We start from the raw sequence: 13,308 nt of genomic DNA, 5'->3' as shown, positions 1-13,308 counted from the left end.
AGGAATCAACCAACATGAATTTACTAAGAATGTATAATGCCAAATTATAACCATATTTCGCCATAGGTAACTGTATTTTGATTTCCACAAAACAAATGCCTTATAAAATCTTTAGAGACACAATGTTAGTTGGAGAAGCTGCTAATTGAATAACTATTTAAGAGGATGCAATTTTACTGTTAGTCTAAAATTATTTCTTTAGCAGAGCATTGTTTGTGACATTTGGGTCACATCCTCTGTAGGTGAATCTTGAGTAGGACAAACTAAGGGAATCAGTAGAAAGTTAATCACTCCTATTGCACTAGAAACAAAAAAATGGTTTCCTCTTCTCTCCAAGCTTCATTTCTCAGGATACCTATTGATTAGAGGCTCAAGTATCGATCATCAATAAAACCTCTTAACTCTTTCATCATTTCCCAGTAGTGTGAACAGTACAGTGGTTAAGCTTCATGTCTTTACTACCAGATAAAGTGCCTGCAGATCACCCTGTGTACTGTAGGGATATGTATGAGCCATATTAGATCCACTCTTAATTGATGCATTACGTTCCCAGGAAACCTAAAATTTTGATGTGATATCAAGGTTCAGTCAGGGGCTTCAATCGGTTAAACACAGTTGAACTTAAATGATTGGACTAGAACTTTAAGGAAGTCTTGGCCACAAATCTTTGGAGGAAGTTTAACTTGCCATCTATGTCATCTATAGGACACTGGATCTCTACATGAAGAAAAAGAATGGTGGAATCCAACTTTGCCATGACCATAGCAATTCCTACTTTTAGCTAATATCCTTCACCACAAAATTTAAGCCTTCTAATCATTTGTAGTGTGTCTTGGTTTTCACCATGATGGACTTTCTAGGACTCTGTCCCTACTCCAGGACTATTGCCAAAAGTGTGACTGGAAAATACATTCAATAATATGAGCCCTCTAACTTTGCACATCTCACGTTTCTTCTGAGTTAATTCAGTTCTGCTTTGCTCATGAGGGCATACCATTTTAGGCAGGCCTGTGTCAGTGTCTCCCATTGATTCTAAAATTAAGTAAATATCTTGAGAGAGTGTCCTTGTATCTCTTTTTCTGAATACCTTGTGAGTGCATCCTCTGTGTGAGTTGACCATAAAATATGTGAGAGAGAAGTGTTAGACTGATTATCAAAACTGAAGGTCTACAGAGCCCTTGTGCAGACCTCATTGTTGTATGCTTCTACAGAGCCCTTGTGCAGACCTCATTGTTGTATGCTTGTAAAACCTGGGCAGTATACTAGCACCATGCCAGGAAACTTATTTGCTTCCATTTGAATTGTCTAAGAAAGATTCTGTAGATACCTGGCAGGATAAGATACCAGACACTGAGGTCCTTTCTAAAACTAAACAGCCAAGCATTCCAGCTCTGCTGCAGAGACACAACTCCATTGGGCTGGCCACATTGTTTGAATGTCAAATATACAGACAATGTGCACCATATCTAGTTAATAGGAACACATGCTGACGTGATTTCGCAAGCACTAATTGTAGATAAAGTTGGAAAAATAAATTTAGCTACATGTAGCCTAATTTAGGAAGAGCTGAACTTTTTAGACTATATGCTATACTATTAGAGTCACTACTCTAGCAGTCATAACCGCTACAAGTCTCTTCCCAAAGTCTCTTCCCAACTTCATGAGATTCTGGTCCTCATTAGCCTTAAACTCTGTTACAGACTTGTCTCCATCTCAGGGTATTTCCAAGGTATGGTGGTGCACACTGACTAAAACCAATCATTTCTCTACCTGCAACTGTTGAAGAAAATAGCACCTAGCTTCATGACTTATTTAGCCATCATACCTCCAGCTGGGACCATAATTAATTTTCTATTTATTGTCAACATGCATTTAAGCACCTACTATATGCCAGGTACTGTGTCAAGCAAAGTGATACAAAGGGGGATAAAAAAAATTAGCCTATGCTCCCAGGGTGCTCACAGTTTAATAGGGGAGACAATATAAGGCAACAAAGTACAAAAAAAATAAGTGGGATAAGTGGAAATAATGGAAGGCACTAGTGTATTATGCGTGACTGGAACAGGTTTCTTACAGAAGATAAAGACTTAAAAAGGAATTTAAAGGAACTTGGCTTTTTTTCTCTGCTGTATATCAGGCGCCATCTCTACCTGTATTTCAGGCATCCATCCATCTACTCTGTTTCCAACTTATAGCCAGATAGAGGGAATCAGTTTTGTTACCACTAGAAAAATTGACTTATTTTATCAATATTTTTATTTTTTTAATCATTATTGTCAATTTGTCAATATTGTCAAAATTGACAATAACTTTATTGTTACTGACTTTATATAATTCCATTAATGCTCCCATTCAGAAAACACTATTTATTCAAACTATAAATTCCATTTACAATTATTGATACCCTTCCCGATTTACCAGTCTTCAGTCAACTGTGACCTCAAAGGCTTGGAAACAGTCCAGGCACTTAAAAGACCATCAAAAGTCTGCATGTTATATATAAATATACTACTGGATCCTCAAAGATTAATGACTGGGTTTGGTTGCTAATCAATCAAACTACCTTGCCAATTTCACTTTCCGGAAATTGGAAGGTTGGGACACTGATCTTGTCCTAATCACTCAAGTAGTAAGCTTGCTAACTTTCAGGTAAGGCTCCTTCACCCTGTGCAAATGCATTTGGTCTACTGGTTATTGTAACTAAATAGTTATTTTGTGTTATTTAAAGAACATGAAACCTTGATCTCTACATTCCATAGATTTCTCCAGTAGTGATTGATGGCCAAGGAGGGAGTTGATGGTTAAGAAAGCACTGGATTCCGATATCACTGGGAGGCAACTCCAGTACTTTGTGGATTGGAAAAGTTATAAGACTTCCTCCCAGACATCCAATACCAGATATTCTTTCCATCTCTGATACTCACATAATTATTTTATGATCTAAGGGATTGTCTAAGGTTCATCTAGAAGGAAAAACAATAAGGACTGCATGTCAGGGGAGATTCAAGGAACAAGAAATGGAACTAGTAGCATTCCTGATTCTTATCAGGCAATAAAATATGGGACTCTTATCACTGCTATGAAGTAAGATTTATACAAATCTTGAGTTCCTTTGTAAATGGGCATTTTAAAAGGTAATGTGTATTACCTTTGCCTGATGGTGCCCATGCTTTTCTTCTACATCTGTTCTCAGAAAGAAGAGTATAGTATTGAGGCCTACTTGCCACAGAACAACCCTTAGACAAGGGATAGGAATCAGGAATGCTACTGGTTCCATTTCTTGTTCCTTAAATCTCCCCTGGCATGCAGTCCTTATTGTTTTTCCTTCTAGATGAACCTTAGGTGATAATCCAGCTTCTGAGAAACCACCTTTTGAGTTGCCAAGTTTACAAACAGCATCTCAACCCCATAACTCAGGCCCAAGGGGTCCACAACTTAAAGTTTCATATTCCTACTGCTAAAATTTCTTGATTCTGGAGAGCAACTGAGCTCTTTGTTTTAGAGAATATTTCAATTTTTATGGCTCTTTTATGTTGACCTATTTTAAATGGACAGGAATTTTTCTTATGATAATTTGCTATTAATAATAGTGAAAATAAGAGCATAATATTTTAGAACTAATTTTATTTTTTTAAATTATAGCTTTTTATTTTTAAAATATGTAAAAAGATAAAGGAAAAAATGAGAAAGAAACAAAAAAAGGTGAAAATGCTTATGTTGTGGTCCACATTCAGCTCCCATAGTCCATTTTCTGGATGTAGATAGTTCTCTTCATCACAGATCTAGTGGAATTGCCTTGAATCACCTCATTGTTGAAAAGAGCCACATAACAACTAACATTAAGTATATAAAATTTTTACCCTTTTAACTTAAAGATTAATTTCTCGTTATGTCTATTTTGAATGATTCTATTTTTTTTTTTTAACATGACATTTGGGATGAAGTGACTTGCCAGTTGAACTCTGGTCTTCCTGATTCCAGAGCAGATTGCACCATCTAGCTGCCCCAGCTCCTAATTCCTTTTAAATAAAAATGTATTAACTAGAGCGCTACCATTTTATAATTCTATAAAATAATTCTTATTAATGACATTTAAAACTTTTTTATGATGCCAGACATTTGAATTTATGCTGCCATGTGGATTCAGATTTACTTTTGTCATTGACCATTATATAGGTGAAAGTTGAAACAGTTAATATGTCTCTGGATTTTTAATACAGAAACTGGATGAACAAAAGAAGTGGTTAGATGAGGAAGTAGAAAGAGTTCTTCATCAACATCAAGAATTAGCCGAGCTGGAAGAAGACTTAAAGCAAAGAGAGGCAATTGTTTCCAAGAAGGAAGCATTGTTACAAGAGAAGAGCCACTTGGAAAACAAGAAGTTACGATCTAGTCAGGTACCTAGCTCTAGTTTGAGAGTTGTGTAAAATGTCTCTTCTCTTAGAAGTGAGTCATCGTACCATAAAGAATGAAAGGAATAAAATTTTCATGTTCTCAGTTTATTTTTTTGCCATTTATTAAAATAGCAAATGGCCCAGTTTTTCAAGACTAAAATTTATAAACAAACTTGTGAAATGTATAATGTTCTAGTAGGTTAGTGGTTTGGCTGCTGAACTGTCATGGAAGTTGTGAAGGAAAACCATCCCATTAGTTTCATAGTGAACATTGGTTGTTGGATAAAAGACAGTTGAAAAAATATAGCACAGAAATAACTACTGTAAATCACTATCAGGACTCTTATCATTCTCTTTCCTAAGTTGATATTTCGTGGGAATCTATCAAATGCAGAAAGGTTTTCATTTTGTAATTAATAAAATGTAGAGGGCTTTTCCAGAAATTTTTAAGGCCCACCATTTGAAGTAGGTAAGGGAAATATTTTTATAAATAGCTATAACTCTTAACTTGATTTCATCTAATACCCATATAAAATGGAAACAACTTTCAGATTTAGTTTTTGCAACATTTTTATTAATATTCATATATACTTTGAATTAATAACTTTTTGAGGGGTGGGATGGGTTGTGTCTTTTAGGCTTTAAACAAAGATAGTTTGAAAATATCAACTCGCCTGAACTTGTTGGACCAAGAGTTGGCTAATAAAAGCATGCAGCTCCAGAGCATTCCAGCTGAGGAGCAAATAAAGATTTCAGAAGAAGTCCAGGCTCTTCAGAAAGAAAAAGATCAGCTACAAAGAAGAAGAAATAGTGTCGATGAGAAACTTAAAAATGGTAGAATGTTATCCCCTGAAGTAAGTCAATATTCACTGGAACTGGAAGTGCTGTACTAATGCCTAACTTGAATAATTCCTCTGTCTCTGTCAGGTAAACATAAAATCTGGTAAATTTTAAAATTCATTGGAATCTCCAACTGTAATGAATTCATCAAGTGAAATCAATTTAATACAGTAAAGCATGATTGTACACATATTGTGGAGTCCTCACTGTTAGAGCTTTATGGACATAGCTCTTGGTTGGCATTACTAAACACAGTAGGGCTAACGCGTTTTCCACAGGCAAGAGTCACAAGCTTGTGTTCTGTGTAATGTCCAACCATTTGCACATAATCAAATAACTTTTAGGTAAAAATGTTTTTTTGGTTTTTTTTATGGATCACATTCCCTTGTTTCCTTAAACATTATATAAATTATTAGCTAGCTTATTGGCTTCCAAATTCCCAAGCTTCTCAAAAGTTTTAATTGTTGATAATGAATTCATTTACCAGAAAATCAGAAGTGACTTTTTTGCAATAGAAATTTCTTCAGAAATATTTAGGATCTGTGTCCAGTCATAATTGAAAGACAAGAAATCCAAGAGAAATTGAACAGCTTAGAAGAATGATTCATGAGAAATTGAACAGTTTAGAAGAATGATTCCTGGGGAGGCTTTTGGGCTTTGTTATTGAGGACTGTGGGAAACCAAGGGAAGGGAGGAGCATATATATGGTATAGAAGATATGCCAGATTGAAACAAGTTAAGATCATCTTTATTGGTAGCAATGTGGAAACAGACTGGGAAGTAAGTAGCTTCTGAAATACTTTAGGTCAACCTATCATAGCCTTTGAAACCATACAACTTTTCTGTGCAGAATTGGATAACACTATCAAATTAGATGCCCCTGCTATTGAAAATTAATAGGTGGAAGAGCATGAGAGAGAAGAATTAATAAAATAAGCATTTACTAAACACCTTCATGCCCATGGAAGAAACAAAAGCAAGTATGAAACACAGTCCCATCCCTGAAAGAGCTTCCAATCTACCTTTCCCAAATCTAAATAAATGGATAATGACCCAAATGATAAATTAGTGCCAAGAAGCCGAGATAGGAAAGCAATGATTATAGGGCATTGAATCAGATCTTAAATCAGGTAAAAAGCTTGACTTTGTGGAGAAGAATCTGCACATGGCAAATTTAGGTAGGGGAAAAGATATACAGTAATGAGAAATTAACATGTTCATCATACAAAAAGGCATATATTAAAGTTTATGTATAGGATATAACATTTGAAGGGGCATAATGTAACATTAATAGGAGGGGCATGATGGGTGGATTGATGTGGGAAGAGAATCATTTGATGGGGGACTTTGAATGTTAAGCTAATTTCATTTATTAATTATCACTATTGAATAGTGTCATTTTCTTAAAACTCTTAAGGCAGGCAAAGTTCAAAATGGAAAAGGTGAAAGGGAGGCAGTATTGTGTAAGGAAGAAGAGCTACATCATTTACTTGATAGGAAGCAACCCAGAATTTGCTTTGCATTTTGCTTGAGCCCCTTTCATTCTCTGAGACTTTATTTAACTATTTTCTAGGTTGATATAATTATGCTAAAAGATAATACCCATTATTTTCTTAAAATGTCAATACTGCCATATAAATCGGCCAGCTGAAGATAATAAATCATGCACTCAAATGCTTTAATATATAAGGCTATCACCACCACCAATATGCCTAAGATGTAGATTGTCTTATATTTGGACAACTCATTTATTTAAAACTAATTCAGAGCATACTTTTTCTCAAAATAATCCTTTAACCCTTCTAAGATTCCTGGTTGAATAGCTTCATGTGAATAATAAAACTCTGGTATATAGGATATCTAACAGTTTGGACATCATCAGATAAGTCCTCTTAAAGTTCAAATTGTTCAAGCATTTGAACTTAAAGTACTACTTTATGCATCTCTTTGTGATTTTTAAAAACTGAGTTTTTAAAAATCACAACTTAAATCTATTTGTTGAAGCTGCTTCTCCCTTCTTTGGGGTCAAGGTATACTCAACAACTTCACACATTTTAAATTTATGGAACTTTGTTATTCATGGGCTCTGGATGCAGAACTGCTTCATGTATTCTCAAGACAGGGCATGGTAGACCAGCGTTATCCCAAGACTGCTTTGTGGCCTGGATTTGGGTCTTACTTTTGACCCTTGTGTGGTCTTGAAGAAATCACTTCACCTTTTGGGCCTTATTTGTAAAATGGGGATCATCATTATCATGTAGCTTCTAGCTTTGTTGTTTAAAAGTGTGTTTAGTTGAACTATTACATTAAGCCAAGTAAAAAATTTGACATTTCCCATGAAATGCACATTAAAAATACAAAAGATTTTTGTATTCTTAGCTCATTTGGATATATGCATACCATGTTCCATAGAGATTTGGGGATGTAGTTTATTACATCAAAAAAATCAGTTCATTCTTGGTAAATTTTTAAAATATTTTCTGATAATGATAAATATTTTGTTTCCTATGGGATCATTTTTCAAATCTCTGTTGTTAAATCTTTTAAGTGACTCTCAGAAAATTTTTTTTTCAAAACTGGACAGTGTTGTAAAAGGGGGGGAGCTATTCAAATATCTATTAGGTTAAATTATCATGCATTTTTCCTCTGAATTTCCAGTATAAAGTTCTAGATGTCAGCATATCTTTTCCCAGAGTGATCAAAATATTCCAAATTCTTCTGAGACATAGGACATTTTTCCCCTCTCTACCCCACCTCATATACTACATGCACATATACACTGTCAACAATCTGTTATCATCAGAAAAGCTTGGAGTAGAAATTATATTCTAACTTGTGTTATTTCAAAGATATATCAGGACAATTGTCAGAAACTTCTAAGACAATGATGACTGTTGATAATGATTCCCAAGGTTTCCCTTTTGTTACCATAAAATTCATTCTCATTTCTTTTCCCATCATATCCTAAAGATTATTTTAAAAGCCCAATTTTTTATCATATAAGTCCTTATTGGTGCATGGCAACTGATCCCATCACTTTCTGGCAAATAAGAACAAAAAGAAGTCATATTTTATATTCTTGGGCTCACTGCCAATATCTGCTGCAGTCATGAAATTAAAAGTTGTGTGCTCTTTGGAAAGAAAGCTGTGGCAAATCTGGATAACATGTTAAAGAGCCAGTCACATCATTTTGGACAAAGATACACATATTATAGTCAGGACTATGGTTTTTTCAGTAGTAATGTATGGCTATGAGCTTTAGAATCGTGGTGTTAGAGCAAACTTTTGAGAGTCCTTTGGACAATAAGGAGATCAAATCAGTCCGTATTTAAAGAAATTAATTCAGACTACTGAACAAAAGAACAAATACTGAAGCTGAAATACTTTGGCTATATTATATAATGAGAACCTGATGTTGGTAAAGATTGAAGGCAAAAAGGAAAAGGGAGCAACAAAGGATGAAATGGTAGATGGTGTCATGGAAGCAGTAAACATGAGCTTAGAAAGACTTTGGGAGACAGTGAAGGATATTAGGACCTGGCATACTATGATCCATGAGGTGGTCATAAAGAGTCAGACACAACTGAATAAATGAGCAGCTGTATTTTCTTTTAAAATGTTTCCTTTGATTTCTACTTATTAATATTCTACTTAGCTATTTTTGTTTTACCTTTTCATAGTATGATCTGATCTAAATCCCACTGCAGAAAAAAAGGATATGGACTTTTAATTTAGTTGTTCTACAAGGCAGAAGGGGCCATAGTGCTATTAGGAGAAACTAGAGGTTGGTGAGTGCTCTAGTTATCAGATATTTTCCGTAGCATATAGAGTGGGGATGCTTTGCTGTGTTAGTGAGACTGTGATGAGGCCCAACTATAGAGCCTTTTCATTTGAAATTCAGTGGTTCCTATTGTGTTTATTCTCTAGGAAGAACATCTTCTTTTCCAGCTTGAAGAAGGGATTGAAGCACTGGAAGCTGCAATTGATTACAAGAATGAAAACATCCAGAGTCGTCAGCATTCACTTAGAGCCTCATTCCATATCCTGACCCAGAGTGAGGCAAATATTATGGAAAAACTGATTTGCCTGACTCCTGCTGAGATCAGAGCTATCCTTTACAAATACTTCAACAAGGTTTGTTTTTTTAGTGACTGAACATTAACTGCAATTAATTTGTAATTGCATAGTTTATACAAAGAAACATCAATCAAATTCAACTTGAATGTTTTTTCAAAAAAGTTAAAAGTATCAATCAAAAGCCTAATAGTCCTTACCTTGGCTACAAATTTAAGCATTGCTTCACAATGAAATCAAGGTGTCCCCCTTCCACATTTGTCCAGATTAAGCTGTTAAATGTGGTAAATTTGTAAGCTTTTATTTTTAGCCAAATTGATATTAAGGTGATATTGGGAGCTTCTTGGAAATATGTATCAAAAGATGTATATAATAACCTTTGTCCATTACTGTGTAATTTGTTAGCTCTTTTCTAGTAAAATAAAATCCCACAGATTTGGACTTTTAAATCTGAATTAATGATAAAATAGGGCACTTCATCAGATTGTTGCTTGCTTTTCCTCCTATTAGGTCGACATTAGGATGAGATTTCAGAGTTGCGTATATTATAGAAACAATAGTAATATGTTTTATCTTTATTTGAATATATGTAATAATCTTACTCTTTTATTTTATGTTATTGAATAATGTGCACATTTTAGTAAATTCAAAAAAAGAGTTTTCTACCTACCTCAATATTAAAAATTCCCTTTTTATGTGTCCTTTTCTTACAAGGGTGAATTAATTTTGTTTAGAATAAAGCCAAGTAATATAAAAAAATATTTGAGGGTAATTTAAAATAAAACTTCAAATTTGACAAAATTATGATTTCTCTTAACAAATGTAATGATGAAAGTTTAAACGCTTTGTAGAAAGTAATCATATTAAAAAGATTCTAATAACAGATAGCCTAGAAAAGCCTAGTAGCAAATGAGTTTCAATTGGTCTTTTATTTTGCTATATAGCCTTAATAAAAGGAGAGAGTTAACAACTTCTATCCAATCACAGGTATTAATATTCCTTATATTACCACTCATAAATCCAAAAGGGGTCCATGAAAGGAAGAAATATTTTTTTCTGGAAAAATGTTTTTCCTTTATGACAAAAGAATAAGAGACACATTCACTAAAGTTATTCTGTGATGCTTCATGAAAGCATGGCAGTGACACCATAGTGCTGCCCATTGGCAATTTGAATGATAGGTTTGCCCCAATAATGACAGATTTGCCCAATCTGAGAGGCTTTTACAGTGAGCCAGACTGGTTGCAAAGGATTATATTCCAATTTTCTAAGGACCAACCAGCTCAGATCAGCAAGGCTTGTTTATAATAATCACCAAAAGCTAGATACCAGATGATTATTTTTGGCCACAGTGGTGGGAAATGTATCCATTATGATGAATTGTGAATATTTGAAATAATGGAGAAAAGGGAGGAGGGCCTTCAATTTTTTTTTAGGGGCTAGCATTTCAATTTATGAAATTACCTTTAGTTGGCTATTACTTCCCAGTTTTTAACTTTGCATTTTTTTCAATTGGACAAAACTGTAAAGGTATGTAATTTTTAGAATATAAGTTTTGAGGAGGAGGAAACCTAGTGTATGTACGGTGTATATTATAACTTAGTATATCATATGGTACTGTATATATCATGACTGTATATTGTATGCAATACTTATTTGTATCTGCAGTGTTTTACACATATTAGGTACATAATAAAGGTTTTTTGAATGAATAAACATCACATTGGAAGGATTGGCTTTTAAAAGGAAAAGGGAGGGAACTCATGAGTGGTATATGATTTGAATCTGCATACATAGGAAGTATGAAGATAGGACTACCAAAATTGCAAAATTGAAACTGTCTAGGCCTGATCAAGAATCCCTTATACAACATAACTAAGGAGTTAATCATTCAGGCTTTGATTTAAGACTTCTAATGAGGGGGGGAAACCAACAGACTCCCAAGGCATTCTGTTCTACTTTTTGAATGGTTGATTGTGAAGATATTTTCCTTTTAAAAATAAATTAGTCCTGCCCTCTAAAGCCAGGTGGGACAAATCTGCTTCTTTTCCCACAGGACAGCCCTTCAGATACATGTAAACAGCCATCACAAATCCTCCAAATCTTTTTTTTCCATGATAAACATCCATTTCCTTCAACTTTTCCTCATATGACCCTTCACTGTTGGAGAACATCAGTTCATCTTATCCATTGTTCTTCCTAAAATATGACTTTTAGAATTCTAACTGGGGTACAGAACAGCAATTCTACCACTTCCCTAGTTCTAGCCATTATACCTCATTTAATGTAACCCATTTGTTTTTTTTTTTAGGGTGCCATATTACAAGTAAGGTCATCTTGAGCTTATGTCATAACAAAGCATCAGATCTTTCTTATATATACACTATTGTTTTGCCATACCTCCTCATCACATAGTTGTGAAGTTTACTTTTTTTAAAAATTCAGGTGTAAAGACTTTACATTTATTTATGTTTCATTAGCCCCAATGTAGACTGTAGATGTTTTTATGGATACTTCCATTAAATACACCTCTTTTGTCTCATTTGCACATTTGAATGGGCATAATTAATGCTTTTATCCAAGTCATTTATAAAAAAATGTTAAATATCATTGTTCTTAGCTATTCTAAAATATTTATTTTGGGGCATACTTAAAGCAGTTACAGCATAATGGGTCTATCACAGATTTTAAATGGCACAGAACTTTTAACACTCATTTTTTAGGCTTAGGTTGGGAGGTATAGTGAGTGGAGGTTTAGGTGGTTTTAAAAGATTTAGCTAAAGATTTAGCTTCTTAACTTTCTTTTAAGAGCAAAAATGCTAAAAAACAAAAAAGTACAAAATATAAATTGAAACCATCATGCCAGAGAAATTCAATGGGAGGGAGGAGACAATTCTTGTTATATAATATTTAAATAGCTATTCCTTGTTTTCCTTCCTTATTTCCTCACCCTTGAAACTTGTTGACTAGAGGAAGGCACCCCCCCCAAGGATTTGTCTAGATAACCTTCTTTACTACTTTCTTGGCAATCTCAAATATTCTCATGGTTTCAATCAATACTTTTATGTGGATAATTCCCAAATCTATTCTCTTTTTCCTTGGTCTCTCCTCAGAGTCCCATCTTTCTAACTATTTGCTGGATATCTTGTCTTCTCCTGAAACTCCCTTCTTCTAAAACCCCCTTCTCCTAATGTCCCTATCTTTGTTGAAAGCACCACCATCCTTTGAATAGCTTGTATTTAAAATTTTAGATTTTTTTTTCCTTTTTCATCTTCCCTCACTCCAGCTTATTTACTCATCATATCCTGTTTATTCTATCCCTATCTTCTTTTTCATCTCTACTACTCTTGATTAAAGGCTCTTACACCTTCTGGGCTTTCCTACTGGATTCCATGTTTCATACCACCGCTTAATTCCCTTTACTCTCATATCATCTTTAATCTTCACACCTTTTGCTCATATCAAATCTCAAACCATGAATAAGTTCTTCTCTTCCCTTCTACATACTACCTACTGAAACCTTTCCCTTCAAGGCCTAATGCAGACATGATATTGCATCCTTAAAACCTTCTAACTTCTTCCCCCTCTAAATCTAGAGTCATCTTTTTAATTTCTCCAAACCATTTTATATAAATCTCTCCCTTTGTGCTTACCACCTAATTTGTATTATAGTTATGTACAAGTGCTGATAAACTATTAACTTCTTTAATGACAGGGGCTGTGTTTGATTCTATCGTTGTATTGCCAGTACCTAACACAGGGCATTACAGTTAGTTTTATTAAGCACCTAATTGCTAGACACTGCAAAAATTTAATAAAATATAATACCAATTCATATTTCTAATAAATGCTATTAAACACCAAATTCTTTTATATCAGTGTTAAGATAAATCATGTAAGAATCTGTAAATACCTTGGTTTGTCCACTGATGTTACAGTAAAATCATCTGTGTTGACTAAGGAAAACAGGTTAATCAGGTAACCTGAAATATAATTAAAA

At 34.2% G+C, this 13,308-nt stretch overlaps 1 protein-coding gene across 3 annotated transcripts in view; it reads left to right on the top strand.

The window, feature by feature from the left end:
• The window catches only part of KIF27 (kinesin family member 27), a 111,846-nt gene that overhangs the window by 86,436 nt on the left and 12,102 nt on the right, over positions 1-13,308 (top strand). For all 3 annotated transcript variants that reach the window (XM_074280155.1, XM_074280154.1, XM_074280156.1), the window contains 3 exons: positions 4,221-4,397; positions 5,033-5,248; positions 9,162-9,368. In XM_074280155.1, the coding sequence (XP_074136256.1) occupies positions 4,221-4,397; positions 5,033-5,248; positions 9,162-9,368 (600 nt within the window). The remainder of the gene's footprint in view (positions 1-4,220; positions 4,398-5,032; positions 5,249-9,161; positions 9,369-13,308) is intronic.

Source organism: Sminthopsis crassicaudata, chromosome 1 (assembly GCF_048593235.1).
Source record: "Sminthopsis crassicaudata isolate SCR6 chromosome 1, ASM4859323v1, whole genome shotgun sequence".
Classification (NCBI taxonomy): Eukaryota; Metazoa; Chordata; class Mammalia; order Dasyuromorphia; family Dasyuridae; genus Sminthopsis; species Sminthopsis crassicaudata.
Note: the sequence above shows the minus strand (reverse complement) of the source record. Positions and strands in the feature narration are given on the sequence as shown.